Source organism: Condylura cristata, unplaced genomic scaffold (assembly GCF_000260355.1).
Source record: "Condylura cristata isolate star-nosed mole 26May11 unplaced genomic scaffold, ConCri1.0 scaffold00026, whole genome shotgun sequence".
Lineage (NCBI taxonomy): Eukaryota > Metazoa > Chordata > Mammalia > Eulipotyphla > Talpidae > Condylura > Condylura cristata.
The window spans coordinates 5,383,719-5,402,219 of NW_004567127.1; the positions used below are offsets into that span (position 1 = coordinate 5,383,719).

Here is an 18,501-nt window from a genome sequence, read left to right on the forward strand (position 1 = left end):
CCAAAGATGCTTTCACTGATGCATGTTCTTGTTCTTTGCTCTTATAAAGTCCTAATTCTGAGTCTCGCTCCTCAACGATTTTGTCATATTGGTGCTATATTAAAAGAGCAAAATATTTTAGATACAATAGAATGCAAGTGGATTAAGTTTTAATAAGACTGATCTTCTTAAGCACTTAGTATTTATAGAAAATATTTAAGAATTCAGGTATATATTTTGAATATATTCTGAAACTTTTCAATTCCAGTTTTTATTCAACTAATATAAACAATGAAGCATAGATGACAGTCCTGAAAATAATCTAACACAAGAGAATGAATAATTATTTTTAATTGGAAGCACTGAATTTAATTTTTTTTTTTTCAAAAATTGGATCAAAAGATCTCAGCCTCTTAGAAAAGAGGCTGGTATCAGATCTAGCAAAGGAAATATAAGATGAATCTTGGACATTTAATCTTAACAGAAAGCTATCAGACATAAGGTCAAGTCAGAGGAATTTACTGGCCAGTTTGAAGAGGCTTCCACTGGCCAAGATAAGACAATTTGAGTATTAACAAAGCTAAAAATTATACTGGATAGACATATACCAAATATGATTAAATCCACAAGTTCATAATATTACTTAAATAGTTTTTAATCCTCATTGTTTGTGCCATAATGATGTTATATACCAGCAACAAAGTTTAAACATGAATAGGTAGATATGTCCTATCTCCTTTCCAAATCATGAAGGGAGTAAGTTTACCCCACAAGAGAACAATTTTTTCAAGAAATATAAAAACAGTATCCCTGACAAACACAAGAAACATAAGGCTTTCACCTATTACATTAATAAAAATGTGTTTAACCTAGACACATGGAAAGGATAAAAATATTGGCAAGATACATCCAAGTAGCACTCAAGCTCAACATTGTGCAATTATGAATCAAACGTATACAAATAAGATACCAAAGGTATTCCTGCTACAGTTAGTCACTGGTACATAGACAGCTGTCTCTGACAAATCAGAATACTATCTTTATTTCAATATTTTTATATATAAATATGATTCCAAGTAATCATTTTCATTCACAAAAAAAGTGATTACCTTATGTTTTTCCATAAGTGCTACCATTTCAGCTATTTTATGCTGACATCGCATATCAATTTCTTTTTGTAATTTTACTGCTTCTTCAGCTATTACTTTTGCCTTTTCAACCTATCAAATAAAATATTTCCTAAAATTAATGCACAAAAGATTACTTAAATTTAAACACCATATGTTCTATTTATATAAAATGCAGAAACCAACACCAGGAAATTAGGTAATCCAACTAGAAAAAGTATCACTGTTTTGATTGATTTTTGGGGTGTTCTATGAAATTAAGCAATAGAATAATACTGTAACAGCCATTTAATCATTTAAAATATTTACTTACTGCTCAGTACTCTATCTCAAATTAATGATATTTTAACTGCTATATATATCTATAGAGAGCCCTAAAATAAATTTAAATTTTTATCAATTTTAAAACTAAGGATTACTACTACATTTCTCTTAAATTACTAATAGTGTTTCAGTTAGTATAATGAATTCTCAAACATAGTTGATCATACCTCTCCCAAAAGATTCTCTTCTAATATCTTCTTCTCCTCAATTTCTTTTTGATAGCTGACAGTCATTTCTTTAAATTTTTGTTTGGCACTTTCTAGATCTAACTCTAATTTACTGACCTTGAAAGTAAAGAAAATAACATAAACCTTAGTAAAGACTGCAAATTACTTGAAAACATTCTGTACTCATTTTGTAGCTTTATAAATCTCAAAGTATACTTATTCATGGTGATTATGGTTGGATCATTTTTTCTTACATTTTTCGTATGTTGAGATATGCTTAATTTTTCATAATTTCTTGTCTTTTTCCCTAAAATATGCATTTAGTCTTAACAAGTAATATTTTTTGAAGAGTTATTTATGCTTACAGAACTGGGGTACAAGCCAGAGGTGTGGTGGGTGAGAAGATTCATCAGAGACAGAGTGGGGAGCAGACCCTGCAGATGTACTGAAATACACTGCTGATGGGAGCAGCAGGTGGGTCAGGAGAGATCTGCCACGCCATGTGGGTCAGTTCCCTGGCAGGGGGATCAAACTCATGCTGCAGTGGCTTTCGAGAGCTTCATAATGCGGTGTTTTAACCTGTTGCACCACCAGGGAGAGCCCAACAAGTAATATTTTAAAAGCAACCATATTTTTACTTTTAATGAATTTCCCAACAATTTTTACATTGTCTTGTCTCAGTTCAATATATTTACTGCAATAAATAACTGGTTAATTTGGACAGAAAACTCCTGTGTTCTGAGGGAAAAACATATTGGGATTTTTTTAAACAACTACTGAATATTGTGTTTCTATATATTATTATTTTTTACATCCTACTGTTCTTCAAAAATGTTTTCCTCACTTTTTCATCTATAAGTGTCATTATTTCACCAACATTCTCAAAAGAGAAGTATATTGTGGACATAATGCAAGGTTGATAGCTATTTTTGCTTTACTTGAGACTCTTTCCTGTTTTCTGACTTACATTGTTGTTGATGAGATATTCATGGCAAATTTCTCATCATTAGTAAATTTCAATTTTCTAGTTACCTTTAAGACTTCTGAATGTCCATATCCTATTTCATTATACATACACATGTCTACATGTTAATTTGTTTCTGTTCCTGTTAATTTAATTGTTATCCTTCTTATAACTGTGAATTCATATAACCATCAGTTCTAAATATTATCAAAATTATTTCTTCCCCCCAATTTATTATTTTCATCTTGCTAAACACCACAAAATCCTTAGAAAAATAAATTCATTCAAAGGTGACAAAAATAACAGTAAAAATGGATGGACCCAATGTTGATAAAGGCAGTTCTTAGCTTCACAGCTTAGAGGATTGCCCAATGGTTAGCCAAAAAGAGTGCTGTGACTTGGGGAAAAATTGCAACACACTTAGAGTTTCAGAGATCAGCACATAATGAATTTGTTTTCCATTCTTCACTTAACAAGAGATGGGTGGAAAGAAGTATCTGGAGGCTGTGGTTCAGGACAATGGGATACACACAGAGAACATTCCAGAAGCCCTGAAGAAGGGAGAGCTAAACAGTGTGGAGTCACACACCCTTGACTGAAGAAAAACAATGTACAGTGATTGGGATGCTCCATAGAGACCAGATCACCAGTAAAAACAACAAAAGGTACATTGAATTATACTCTTTCGTACCTACCCTGTGGAACTGGTGCTGGCCCTACGAAGCACTGACAATCACAGGCTGTGTCAGATCTGGAGCCCCACAGAGGAGTATTATTGGTGGTATCACAAACCCAAGCCAGTCCTACCCCCAATATATTCCCACCAGAGGCTGGATCCCTTAAGGCCCTTCCCCCCAACCTTCCAACTCAGCAACTGCAAGATCAGATTTAAAACCTACAGGAGCCAGCAAAGACTAAAAAACTAAGATCAAATAAAACCAAAGCACCACCCACTGGAAAATTAAAGTTAGTTCAACACTGTAAGTTAATTCTATATATACTTTAAAAAAAAAAAAAAACAGAAATCTAGAGCAAAGAATAGGCAGGCCAAAAAACACAACACATGGCTCCTTGAGACCTAAAGGGTACATGGCATCACTGGAGAGAACAACTCTCCAGAACCCAACCATAAACACATGTAAGAGTTTATCTCCCTATCAATGAGTTCATAATTCCTATGAGAAAAGGAAAAAAAGGTAGAAGGAAACACAGAAAATCAACTCAAATAGATAAAAGAGAATTCAGAAAGGCTAATCAGAAAGAGATAAATTTAGAAAAATAAAGTACCTGAGAAGTAAAATAATGAACAGAAAATATGAAAGCTATTTACTACGACAAAGTTAGGCCTTAAGACTATCATGTTAAGGAAAGTAAGTCAGAAGGGGAAACACAATACCAGTTGATTTCACTGAAATGTGGAATATTAAGAAAAGCAAAGAAACAGACAAAACCAAAAGAAAACAAATCTTTTCTTTCTGTGTTAATCTTACTGTGGATTTGCTGAAAGCATTTATCTACACATTTACGCTTATTCAATGTGAAAAACTGAGAAAGCATAGTTTACTTTTATTGCCCTACACTCCTAAATCTCTTTTCAAGGATTCCAATTTCACATTTAGTACTTGATACTGTTTCAAAGGTCACTAAAGAACCATTTCTTTGCAAAGAAATCTTTTTCTGTTTCTCTGAACAGATAATTTCCCTCTATCCAGTTTCAAATTCACTGATATTTTATTGTATTCAATCTTTTAAGATCACTAACACTTTTTTTAAGATGTCTTACTTCTCAGTTCTAAAATTTCTGTATGATTCATTTTTTTTTCTATTTTAAATTTTTTTTAATTTATTCATACAGAACTGGGGTACAGGCCAGAGATGCGGAGGGTGAGAGGATTCACTAGGGACAGAGTGGGGAGCAGAACAGGCAGAGCAACGAAGTACACTACTGAGGGGAGCAGCGGGCGGGTCAGAAGAGGTCTGCCATGCTATGTGGATCTCCTCGGGCAGGCGGTGATCAAACTCATGCAGACATAGCTTAAGCTTCTTAGTGCAGTGCTTTTACCCACTGCGCCACCAGGGAAGGTCCTCTGTATGATTCATTTGTAATGTTTTCCTTTCTTCACCAAAATTCCCCATTTTATTGAAACCATGCATTTTTCCGGTCTCTAAACCAAGTTTTAATGGGCACATAAAAGATCTTATCAGCAGATTTCAACACCTAATTCATATTAAGTTCATCTTCTATTGACTTATTTTTATAATATTCTGTAAATATCTTTGTTGTATTCAGTTTAGGGCTACTACAAGCTATGCTACTATGATTATTTTTATACATTTATCCTGATTCTATGTAAGCATGATAGGACTGAATTATATACTTTCTCAAGTAATTCCAGTACATTCTGAGAATTTTTATTTGCTTTCATTTCAATTATGATATTTACATATTTTAGTTTTAAATATTATGATAGAAAAATGTGATATTTTTGCTTCCCCCCAAAGAGTAGCTATTTAATATACTGAGAACCAGTGCTTTCCATTCACAATTCAAAGACTATTTATTGAGTATTTTACAAGTGCCAGTCACTGTTGAAGGAACTGGGAATAAGGCTGGAATGAAATAAAACAAAACATGACCCTGACATCATAAGCTTACACTACAGGATTTTAATTTTATTTTACAGTCAATAGCTCTCAAAGATTTTATGCTACTATAAAATAACTACAATAATTGTATATGTGCTTTTTTAAAATGTACATTATTTCAAGGTGCCACCCAAAACCTACTCAATCTCAATTTTCAATGTATAGTATAGGTAAAGAATCTGAATACATACATATATACACATGCAGACATATATTTTAGAAGTGCTCAGTGATTTTTAACACAGTTAAATAACTTTATTGCAACTAAGAGAAATGATTCTCCGAATGTCAAGTTAATGCTTAAAAATAACTCCTATTATATAAGGGTATAAAATTGCTTATTAGTATTTCAAAAATAAAAATAAATATCACAAATACCTTTATCTCATAAACATTCAGTTGCTTGCTTTCTGCTGTACCCTTTTTTTTCAAAGCCTTATTCTGTTGAAAGTTAAAAATAATTATATTTAGTACTAAGGCAGTTCAAGCCTACACTGTCACAGACTTGGATTGAACTACTAAAAAAAAGTATTATCCTCTAAAAATGTAATTAATATTTCTTTTAAGGTAGTTTTGTTTTGAAAATCACTACATACCTCCTGTTGAAGTTCTTCAATGTGTTTGCTTTTATTTTCAACTTGCTTCCTTAAATTGTTACACTAAAAATTTATGAGAAATAACAATTATTGTATTAAATATTCTAGTTGAAATAAGCAATTTCATACTAACAAAAATATCACAAAGTAACATAGATTATGTTGAATTGTTTTCCATTATGCTGTTAAATAATTCCACTAATGTCAAACCTTATATGAGCAAATACAAATTTAATAAAGATTACCTCAATACAAATGTTAATTTCTAAAGATTTTTTAGTCTACTTATAGAACATATGAATTCAACTACTCTAAAGAAAACATGTCTTTTGAGTTAACTCTATATAACAAACTGAATTACACATTAGTTGAATACATACATATATACATGTACACACATACATTTTAGTCAAGTATTAGGACAAGTGTGTGATGAGGTATAGAAAAGAGAAGTGAATTGGAACAGGCAGTCAGGCAGTAACACTTCACATTAGGAGCAGAAATGTCTCTATAGCTTTCTTAGTTACAATTGCAGTCAAAGGTAAGAATACCTTCTAAAGTCATTACTCATTTCTTATTTCTGAGATCTCTTTTCCTCTGGGAAAAATAAATTAATATTACATTACCCTATCTCCTAACTACATTCTGATCTCGATCATAAAATACTAGTTAAAACACTTTTTTACTTATCTCACTATTTCACCTGACTACAATATGCTAACTTAAATTATGAGGTATTAGTCTAAGAAATGTTTGGTATACTATAAAAGCAGCACAAATTTCTAAAGGATACTAAATATTATAATTATGTATATTGTTCTAATTTCCACCAAAATAGGAACGGGGGGGGGGGGTTTGGAGAATGTAATATCACTGAATAGCACAGAAGACTCTTATTTTTCTTGTAACATTCATGTACAGTCATAGTTACTATTGTAAAGCTAAATAATATATGGTATTACTATCTATAAATTATTTATTTTACCCAAATTTTAACAGTGTTCTACCCTTACAAATGGTTTACTTCAAAAAACTATGTAAGAAAAGCTATGTAAAAGTGAGGGAGAAATTAATGATATTCATTTCAATTTGGTTGGATATTTAGTGGATGCCTAGAAATTTCTTAAAAGATTTTAACTTACACAGTTCATTTTTTAAAAAAATAATGCATATGCATAGAAATAGGTAATTTTATTCATCATAATTATAGTTAGAAGAAAATGATGTTATTAGAGGTTATAATCCCAATAATAAACTACTTTCCAAAAGGAAAGTCAAGTATTAGGACAAGTGTGTGATGAGATGTAGAAGAGAGATAAGTGAATTGGAATAGGCAGTCAGGCAGTAACACTTCACATTAGAAGCAGAAATTTCCCTATAGCTTTCTTAGTTACAGAAATGTGAGAGATATAAGAATAATTGTTAAGGGCTTCTTACCCTCCCTCTAAATATAACCACAACAAATGTAAATGCTGACAGTATGAAATTTTGGGAAGGGAAGAAGACATAGCTAAAACTGCTCTTTGAAGCACCATGCAAAACTCTGAGCTTCTTCAAAGAAACCAGTAGTAAAAATCCTACATTATTCCTCAAAAGTCTTCAAAGGAGAATTCAGATTTCATTGTACAAGATAATGTATCTAGTCACATACATTGTTACTAAGTTTCTATTCCCAAACATTTGATAATACCTTGTTTTCTAGTATCTTCATTTGTTTATCCTTTTTTAAAACTTGACATTCAATGTTTCGAGCCTAAAAAATATTATTTGATATATTTTAATATGGTAACAGAATTTCTATTTTCTTCTATATCTTTTAGAAATGGAATTATAAAGTTGAGTCTAATATTTTGACAAGAAGCATTATTAGTTCTCCCAGTTTATTTCAATATCCTTTAAAAAAAAACAAATTGTGGGCCACCCTAGTTGGTATAAGGGGTTAAGTTGCAGCACTGTGAAGCTATCAGCAGCCACTGCAACAACAGTTCCATTCCAGGCCAGAGCCACCCATGTAGCACAGCAAACCTCTCCTGACTAACCTGCTGCTCCCCTCAGCAGTGTATTTCAGTAAAGCATCTGTTTTCTGCTCCCAACTCTGTCTCTGGTGACTCCTCTCACACCCACTCCTGCCCCGAACCTCTGGCCTATTTCCCAGTTCTTATATGCATAAATATATAAATCTTTTTAAAAAATTGTGTTTGCTGTTTATATGTTAATGTTCATCATTCTTAGTTTTACTCTGTTCTATTTTATCAGCTTTCCCAGTTTACCTTCAATTTTTTATTGCCTTGTATATAATGTTCATAATTTCTTAAATAATGTTCACACAAACAATATTAATTTGAAACATGTAACAAGCAATTGATAGGTATTATTATCTCCATTTTAGAAGGAAGGAATCTGAACATCAGAAAAGTTATGTATGGAATAGCACATATCTAAACTAACATAGACTGGGAAAAAAGGAAAGTAATAAAAGGATCTGACAAATACTTGCAGCCTGGAAACAGTTTCAATAGATAAGTTAAAATCCAATCATGCAAAGCTTAAATAAGTTAACTTGCCTTGCATTTTGTTTTTCTTTATCACTATTAAATTTAAAATGCATTTAAATTCTTACTGGTGGATTTTGATTTTACATTAAATTTTGGTTTCTCTCATTACAAACAAGATTAATGTTTTGAAGTGGCATCTAACATGAATTTTAATGTAGTAAAATTACCAAAATTTTACAAAATCAACTTCATTTTTTCCTGGCTGAATTTAACTAGTAAAATGAAACAAAAGATAACTTTGAGGGGAAAAAATTGTGGCATAGTCAAAAGAAGGCCAGCCCTACTACCTTTCCATTATGTAACCTTTCAAAGATTTTTTACACTCTGCAGGTCCAATTTCCTAATTTATAAAATGAGAACAAAAATGACTTCCAGTTAAATAAAATAACATATATAAAGAACCTAGAATGTTTCTGGTCTATTTTTTTTTTAAAGATTTATTTATTTATTCATACAGGCCAGAGGCTCAGGGGCGGTGAGAGGCTTCACCAGAGACAGAGTGGGGAACAGAACAGGCAGATCAACGAAGTACACTGCTGAGGGGAGCAGCGGGCGGGTCAGGAGAGGTCTGCTGTGCCATGTGGTCACCTCTGGGGCAGGCGGGAATCGAACTCATGCTGAAGTGGCTTTAGCTTCTCAGTGCTGTGCTTTAACCCGCTGCGCCACCAGGGAGGGCCTGTTTCTGGTCTATTTTCAGCCTTTAAAAATACTAGTTTATCTCATTATTAGACAACCCCAACAACCTTACAACCTTCTAAATTCAAATATAACTATGACATTCCTTAGTTCAAAACTCTTTAAAAACTTCAAAATCTTAAGCATAGCTTATGAATCCATAAGTGACCCAGCCTCATCTGTCTCCACCTTAACTTGAACTCATCCTCATCTCGCTCATCTTTCCCCACTCTCAAATTGTCCTACTCTCTCCACTATCACCAGTACCTTAAATTCCACATGTCATAGTCTGTCTCCAAGAATGGGCATGCAGCTCATGCCTGACCAGATTACCAGATTACTCTATAACCTCCCCCCCTCCACAATTTGATTCAGGAATAAGTGAAAAACATTAGTCAGAGTCCCCTCTAGAACTTTCAGGACTATACTACAGCTTTCCAACTGATTTCAATGCCTCTACCAGTCTCATTTCAATCTTAAAATTTAAAAATGTGAATTCCCTACTATAAAACTTTAATTGGATCACTGCTTTCCATCAAGATAAATGAACTCCATACTCAGCACCCAGAACAAAATGTAGAGTAAGTACACTCTTGCTTACAGAATGAATGTTGAATGAATGAAAAACAGCTAAGGCTTTCATAATCCAGTTTGTTCTTGCTATTATGGTATAACTTTCTCTCACCATATAAATAAGAGATACCATATCATTTCACATATATTGTACTACTCCACTTTCATAAGATTATTTCCTAAAATAATCAATCTCAGTTTGTTAAAATCACACCTACCAAAGTACAGCAAACTTATTAATCAACTTATCAAGATATTTTTGTATTACTAAAACATAAGCAATTCATTTCACTTAAAATGTAAATCAATATTAAACAGTGAACATTTATCAATAAGATTTAGAATTGTCACTAGTTTTATAAATATAAGCCATATAAGCAAAAATAACCGAACTTTGACTATATTTTTTAATCAACAGCCTACACTCCCTAAAGCACCTCTATTTACTTTTACACTAGTATATTTCATTAATTTAGACACATAAATGCTGCTTTTATGTTTTTGAAATTTTATGCTATAAATTTTTATTAAACATAACATACATTTTCTTCACTCTTGTCCAATTTACATTTAACTTCATCTCCTTTCTGTTTCAGTTCTTCTCTCACAGATTCCAGTTCATTCCTTAAGGAAAATAGAAAAGCAACATTGTGATAAAATTTATGTTTTTTAGTCTCTTTCTGGGATCTCTAAAATGGTTCACCACTATTTTGTTGATTTAATTTTTCATTTTATTTGGTAATTTTTCATATATTATTGCCAACAAATACACCTCTACAATGTTTAATGTATACATTGATTTTTTTATTGATTATCTGGATACCTGCAGCCATTTTTTCATTTAAAAACTTCTATACAGAACAAATATTTCTTATTTAAGTCAACAGTTATTTCTTACTTTACTGTTTTCTTAGTCATTAATTAGTCATCACTTTAAGGCATCATAATTTTACACAAATTAGGACCATAAATACAAATTATCTTAATGGAAGTTCATGACAGATAATCTGCATACACAGAGATCCTTGCATGTGCAAAAAGTGTATCTAGAAAACTGCAAAAGAAATAGTGGGATAATGAATTAACAGGAAGAAAAAAGGCAGAAGGAAGATAAAATTCAAGAAAGATTTCTTTCCCCATATGCTCATTTGTTCCCTTTGAATTTTGTACCATATGAATATATTGTATGACTTTTTAATTAAAAATCTGTGCTTTTGTACATAGGAAAAAATGGTGCTTTGTCTCAGATGAATAATTAAAGCAATGTCTAACTGTAGTCTCCCTTGTTACCACTAATATATTGCTGCTGGGTATAACCTGTATGGAATAATAGTCAATCAATTAGAATAAGTAGCCTGTGAAAACTGAATCCAAAATATTTAGTCTTTAACTGAGTTTTAAACACGTAATTTACCAACTGCCCTGGTGATCTAGAGGTTAATCTTAATGCTACCACTGCTATGGCCTGAGTTGAATACCTAGTCAGGGAATTAACTTACATGGCTCATCAAACCTCTCCTGTCTCCCCTCTGTTCCCCTCATCAGTGTATTTCAATTCTGCCTGTTCTGCTCCCCACTCTGTCTCTGGTAAATCCTCTCATCCCCTGTACCTCTGGTTTATACCCAGTTCTACAAATAAATAATGTTTTTAAAAATATAAATAAACTTTAAATTGCTATCACTTTATATTCCAAAATATATTTATATGAAGAGTCCTTTAAAAGTCAAAACAATAGGTAGTTTTGCAAAAAGATATTATCCTCATAATTTGAATTCTCTAGATTTTCCCTAAAATATGCCTTTATTTTTTACCCCCAAAGTGTACCATAGCTTAAACACCAAGACTCAACTAAAAATAACAGCTACTTCTGAAGAAAGTAAGTTAATCAAAAAGAATAAAAACATCAGTAAAGGTAGGATGAAAGATGACTTTCCAAGTATAGAAAATAATAACTATTAATATTAAAAATAAAGATTAATATTTCAGGCAGAAAAATTATAAGTGTAAAGCAATGGGGAAATTATAGAATGAAATATATTCAGATTCAATACAAAATTTTAAAATGTTATTATTATCCAAAATTATCCAAAATGATACAAAAACCATAGTTGGGGTAAATAGGTATTATAAATAAGATAAAAGATTAATAATTTTAATGTTTAAATAAATCAGTAAGAAAATAAAAATTTCAAATATTAATGGGCAATATGTTATGAGCAATTTTTGCAAAAAGATATTCTAGCAAGCAAACATGAAAAATTCCACAGTTCACTCCAAAATTGAAAATTCATTAATCTTGCCTTAATTGTGTTTCTGTTTCTTCCAGATTTTCTATTTGTTTCAACATTCTTTCTTCTTGCTTTTTGCTATTCTAAAGAAATAACCAATGTTGTTTATATTATTTTGATTCAACAAGAACAAAACTGTTATTTAAGGCCTGTAAAAAATAAACAGCTACTTCTGAAGCATAAAATTAACTGTTATATATAAACCAAGAGAGTATGCTATAGCATAAGTTCATACTGCCTTTCCAGTCTTACTTTAATTATTCCCTGAAAAGCTCTATATACCTGCTAACAAAGCAAGTCTCACTTGCTATTTCCTTAGTGATATTTTAAGACTTTTATAGTCTTTATTAATATTGTAGCTTCAAGGAATACATGTTTACTCACTCTTATCACTGAACATATAATTCATGTTTTAAGGCTGAAACCAATGTTATATTCCCTCTAAAACTCTTCCTTCCCCCAAGACATAAATATCTCTGAACTGTGCTAACACTGTCCCAAGACAATACATGACATACTATTTAAATTTGAGCATTTTTTTTCTACTGAGTCATTCATACTCCTAGGCAGGAAAGAAATGGAAGTCACTGATATTTTCATTTTTCAACTCACATGAATATGTTCTTGCAGTTTCTGGAGTTCTAGGGCCATATCATTTGTTTCTTGTGCTAGTTCTTTGTTCTCCAATGAAAGTTTGTCACAACTTGCAGTTACTTCTGTATTCTTAAGCCTATTTTTTAAAAAACATCATGCCAAAATATTTACATATGAAATTATATGAATTTAAAATAACCTTATAGGAAAGGACTAGGATTGTAAAAGAAGTAAGATTGGCCATTAGTTAATAATTTCTGAAGCTAGGTGACAGGTACAAAGTCATTCATTACTTCCACTATTTTGTACATATTTGAACTTTTTATGTAAGTTTTTCAAGATGCCTTATATATTTCCTTGCATAGTCTCACACCTCCACCCCTCATTTTATCACAAATTTTGAAGCTATACATCATATAATTTTCCCCTTTACTAGACTATATCTTAGAAGCTCTCAAACGTATCTGATTAAAGTAGTTCATGAGTCATGAATATAACAGAACTAGATTTGAACTTGTGTGCAACACTTAAATTGCTTTTACAAGGTCTCAAAAGTTCCACAAAGGAAGAGCAATTACTGTTATATGTAGGAGAGAAAAATCTGCTGCCCCAAAATATGTCTTCTTGACAAGAGGTTTGTTTCATGGGAAGAACTCTGAAGTTGGATGAAAGCTGCTTTGGATATTTATATGTAAGTGTCTCTGTAAGGCCCTCTCCCAAGAAGTCCTAATCTCCCTATGTCTTTTCTGCAAACTTTTTATTTGTTATAATTTTCCCCAGTGAATGTCTTAACTAACATTCCCTCTCTCCCTTACCCACCCTGCCAAACTCCCCAGTCTTAAACTACTTAAGATTGAGTTAAAGTCATTTGGGTGAGTTACTAATTCATGTTGGGTTCACCCCATGAATACACGAGGCATAAGTGTTATTATTAGAACTTTTATTACTTTTTTCTCATCAGTTTGTCTAATATTTGATTATTTCCCAGCAAGAAGAATCCAGAGGGATATGGGGCAATTTCCACTCCATCTGATGTTATTGGTTGCAACCAGGATCACTTTCAAATGAAGAAGTGCAATATATGGCTTTATGATATTATTTCAGGAGTACTATTCTCTCCTTCTTACACTGAAAATTCAAAGGAGTAAAGAGACAAGATGCTCATTAAGCTGATTATTTCTTATTTTTATCTAGAGTGGAGAACAGCAGCCAACAGGGAAAAACGATAATGCACACCACTAGATTGGCTATTTGAGTACTCTGAGTAATAACACAGTATTACATATAGTAAAATGTTTTCATCAGTTTTACTCTACAAGTAATTAAATTCTATTAAAGTAAGTATTTCCTCCTACTTTCGAAAGTAAACTTATTAAGTGAATCATTTAATTAAATGTTATTAGACAACACAAGGAATGAATTTGAATTAAGATATTTCCTCAATTTAAAACAATAATATAAGTTAGCAAAAGAATCAAGATAACTAGTTCAAACTATAAATGATTATTTATTAGAAACTAATCTAAGAATAGATCTTCTGATCTACAATGATTTTCTAAAGTAGACATTAAAAGTATATCAACTTTGTGATATAATTTTGATGTCAATGATATGTACTTCCCTAAGCAATAGAATTGGTAAGTTATTCTTAACTAGAAAGAAACTACAATTTTAAGCCCACTCAAATAAACATTAAATATAATTTACTTATTTATCTTTAACTACCAGAAAGATTAGGACCTGAATATGTAAGTTATTTATAGAAAAATATACATACTTCTCATTTTCAAGTTCAGTTTTCAGCTCTTTAACCTGTTTTGAATAATGTTGTTCACTTGTTCCAATGACAGTCAGTTGTATTTCCAAATCATGTACTTTTTTCTGGAAAAGAAATGTATGTAAACAAAGTATTTTTGTAGTTTTCTCATTGACAAACTGTGGTCACTCTGTAATCAAGTCATGTATTTGTCAAAAAAAAAATCCTAAGAATGTGTCAGTGTTAAAAATTCAATCATTATTAACCACTATAATTTAAACCATTACATATGATTATATCATAGCAAAGAGCAGTCACAGGGCCCTCTCTGGTGGTGCAACGTGTTGGAGCACAGCACAGCAAAAGTTGGCCACATCCACTTCCATGTAAGTTTGATCCCCAGCCCCGGAGGCAATCCACATGGAGCAGAAGACCTGGCCTACCCGCTGCTCCCCTCAGCAGTGTATTTCATCAATCTGCCTGTACTGCTCCCCATTCTGCTCTGACTCTGGTGAATTCTCTCACCACCTCTGAACCTCTAACCTGTACCCCAGTTCTGTGTGCATAAATAAATCTTAAAAAAAAAAAACCAAAGAGCAGTCACAAATGCATTGTAAGTACATTCTATCAACTAATATTTATCCAAAAAATTACATATAGTAAAATGTTTTCATCAGTTTTACTCTACAAGTAATTAAATTCTATTAAAATCATATCTTTTTTAAAAGATCTATTTATTTATGCATACAGAACTGGGCTACAGGCCAGAGGTACAAGGGAGGTGAGAGGATTCACCAAGACAGAGTGGGGAGCAGAACAGACAGACCGATGAAGGGCACTACTGAGGGGATCAGCGGGCGGGCCAGGAGAGGTCTGCCGCGCCATGTGGATCACCTCTGGGGTGGACAGGGAATAAACTCATGCTGAAGTGGCTTTAGCTTCTCAGTGCTGTGCTTTAACCCGTTATACCACAAGGGAGGGGCCTAAAATCTTACATTTTTAAGGAGATTTATAATAATAATAAGGTATCTTAAAAACTAAGTTTTTTTACTAAAAGGATGTAATACTATTATGAACTGAAAACATTCTAAAAATAAGACATTCTAAAAATGTAAGCTGAGCACTATTAAAACTATTGTCTAAGAACTTAAAAACTAAAATTTAAATATATCCATTAGGAAAGACAGTAAGAAATATAATTGCTATAAATCAGAGCATTATGCAAACCATTGATATTTCAAATGTTAATCTTTCTCTGCCACATAATAGGGTCTCCTATCATAAATTTCCTATTAAATCTGATTTAAAATCAATCATTAGCATATTAAATGTAACAGAAACATATACTTTCAGAAGAATTGTGTGGTGAAATCTTTCACAAAGCTGATACCTTATAGTCTATTTTGTAAATCTGTACTATAATAACAAAACATTTTTTTAAGATTTATTTATTTATGCATAAAGAACTGGGTTACAGGCCAGAGGCTGGGGGGGAAGGGGTTGAGAGGAATCACCAGAGACAGAGCGGGGAGCAGAACAACAAAGCACACTGCTAAGGGGAGCAACGGGCGTGTCAGAGGTCTGCTGCTCAAAGCAGGTCACCTGCCTGGTCGGGAATCGATCTGAAGGGACTGAGGCTAGTTAGTTGTGCTTTACTTTAACATGTTGTGCCACCAGGGAGGGCCCTAACAAAATATTTAAAAAAAAAAAAATGTAGGCTTTTTAAACAAACCTCGCTGTTTTGGAGAAGACCAGTTAGTTCTTGTTCTGTTCCTTTTAATTCTTCAATAATCTTCTCAAACTGTCTCTTTTCCTCTAAAAGATTTTGGTTTTCCACCTATTTAAGAATATTAACAAAACATGACAATCAAAGAACATACACATTCAAAATAATCAAACTGCCTAAAGAAGGCTGTGAAAAAAAGTGAGTTTCTCTTTGGCTAATTTTTTTTAAAAAAGAGAAAAGTCATTATTAAGTAAATTTTAAAACAATATAACAAAAGATTTAATGGACAGCATCCAGTAACATTTTTTCAATGCAAAATTAAAGACTTTTAATACTCCCTTCTTAGTAAATAATGGAAATGAGTGAAGAAAATTTTTAAAATAAAGATTTGTAACTGCATATAACACATCTAGTACCTTCTATCAAATCATGGTAGAGTATACTTTCTTTTCCACATACACAGGAAACATTCACTAAGATATACCATTTACTGATTTCTAAAAATAAAATCATTTTAAAAACCTCAACAAATTTAAATAATAATACATAATACCTGATCATTTTAGAATAAAACTAGAACTAAGTAACAGAAATATAACAGGAAAATCTCCAAATTCATGGGAATTAAAGTAAAAAATAAACACCTAAATGCCCCAGATAAATACATAATAAGCCAGGAATAAGAGGAAATCTCAAAAGAAGTTAGAAATATCTTAATCTAAATTAAAGCGAAAATATGAAATACTAACATTGATGGGAGAGCAAAAGAGGTTATTAGAAATTTATTAGAATTAAGCCTCTTAATCAGAAGGCTCAACATAATCTAAGTTTCTATCTTAAGAACCTAAGAAAATAGGGCCCTCTCTGGTGGCGCAGCAGGTTAAAACACAGCACTGAGAAGCTAAAGCCACTTCAGCATGAGTTTGATCCCCGCCTGGGAGGTGACCCACATGGCGCAGCTGACCTCTCCTGACCCGCCCGCTGCTCCATCGATTGGACTTCATCAATTGGCCTGTTCTGCTCCCCAACCTGCCTCTGGTGAATCCTCTCACTGTCTCTGCACCTCTGGCCTATAACCCAGTTCTGTATGCATAAATAAAGCTTAAAAAAAAAAAAAGTCAGCAAACTAAGAAAAGTAAACTTCTACAAAAAAAACTGAAACTAGAATCATACTTAAATGGTGAAACATTAGACGGCTTTCCCTTAAATCAGAATATCAAATGTATATATGCTCATCACTCCTACCCAACATCATACTGAAAGTCTGAGCCAGAACAGGATGACAAGATAAAAAAAGAGGTTAGAGTCCAAGAAATAAAACTATTCTTATGTGCAGTCAACATGGCAATAAAGGAAATTGCAGGGGGGAAAAAATCTCCTAGAGATAAAACGTGAATTTAGTAAAAACTCAGAATACAAGGTTAGTGCATAAAGCAATCATAGTTGTACTTACTAACAGTGGACAACTGGAAAAAATAGCTTTAAATACTATGTAAAATATCTGCAAAAAAATATTTAGAAATACATATAACATGTACAATATCTGTTTGCTGAAAACTAAAAAATGTTAATAATCAAGGAAGAGCTATTTAGTGGAGATATCATGTCCTGTATTAGAAGACTTAACATAGTATTAATATTAATTCATCCCCATTTGATGCAGAGCTTTCACACATTTTCAATCAAAATTTCAAGTTTTTCTTAGCTATAGATGATTATAAATTTTATATAGAAAAGTAAAGGAATTAGAATAGCAACTTTGAAAAATAGTAACAAAATTGGAGGAATTATACCACCCAAACTAATGTATACTATAAAGCTATAATAATCAAACCATTGTTATATTGGTGAATTCACAGACAAGTAGATCAAGGAAACAAAGTACAGAAAGAGACTTGCATGATCATGGTGAACTGATTTTTTTTCAATTCAATGGAAAATGGAGTCTTTCCAAGAATGTCAATATCATATCCCATCAATCCAGTGTTTAAAACTTAAAAGAGCTTTTAAAACCATCCACTTTCTTTTCCTCATTGCCACCACGACCATCTGAAACCACTCATTTCTCTGACTACTGTGGTTGTCCTATTTTAATATACTACAAGTCAAATGAGCTTTTCAGAATGCAAATATTACCAAGTAACTATATAATGAAATGTTTATAGTTACTCATTCTTCTTAAAATACAAAATTTTCTTGATATGAAGAAAAGATATTATTGTTATTGATTTAAAGGTCATTGAGTCCCCAGGCTCCTTCTGCCTAACTCTCTGGCCTTATTCTGCACCACACTCTTTCTTTCACTCCATGTTGTCCTCTCCATAGTACTTCCTATCAAAAGATCTTTGCACATAATATGTACTCTACCTGAGAACTTCCTTCCCCTCTCCTCTGAATTTCAGCTCAATATTTATTTTTTCAAAAAAGCTTCTCCTGGCCCTCCCTGGTGGCAAAGCGGGTTAAAGCACAGCACTGAGAAGCTAAAGCCACTTCCGCATGAGTTCGATTCCCGCCTGCCCCGGAGGTGACC

At 32.4% G+C, this 18,501-nt stretch overlaps 1 protein-coding gene across 1 annotated transcript in view; it reads right to left on the bottom strand.

Moving 5' to 3' along the window:
* Positions 1 to 18,501, bottom strand: part of SYCP1 (synaptonemal complex protein 1) — a 62,429-nt gene that overhangs the window by 12,581 nt on the left and 31,347 nt on the right. The window contains exons 18-27 of the mRNA XM_004689612.1: positions 15,978 to 16,082; positions 14,267 to 14,370; positions 12,508 to 12,625; positions 11,908 to 11,978; positions 10,149 to 10,230; positions 5,804 to 5,866; positions 5,586 to 5,648; positions 1,598 to 1,714; positions 1,089 to 1,199; positions 2 to 94 (exon numbers count right to left, since the gene is read on the bottom strand). Of these exons, the coding sequence (XP_004689669.1) occupies positions 2 to 94; positions 1,089 to 1,199; positions 1,598 to 1,714; positions 5,586 to 5,648; positions 5,804 to 5,866; positions 10,149 to 10,230; positions 11,908 to 11,978; positions 12,508 to 12,625; positions 14,267 to 14,370; positions 15,978 to 16,082 (927 nt within the window). The remainder of the gene's footprint in view (position 1; positions 95 to 1,088; positions 1,200 to 1,597; positions 1,715 to 5,585; positions 5,649 to 5,803; positions 5,867 to 10,148; positions 10,231 to 11,907; positions 11,979 to 12,507; positions 12,626 to 14,266; positions 14,371 to 15,977; positions 16,083 to 18,501) is intronic.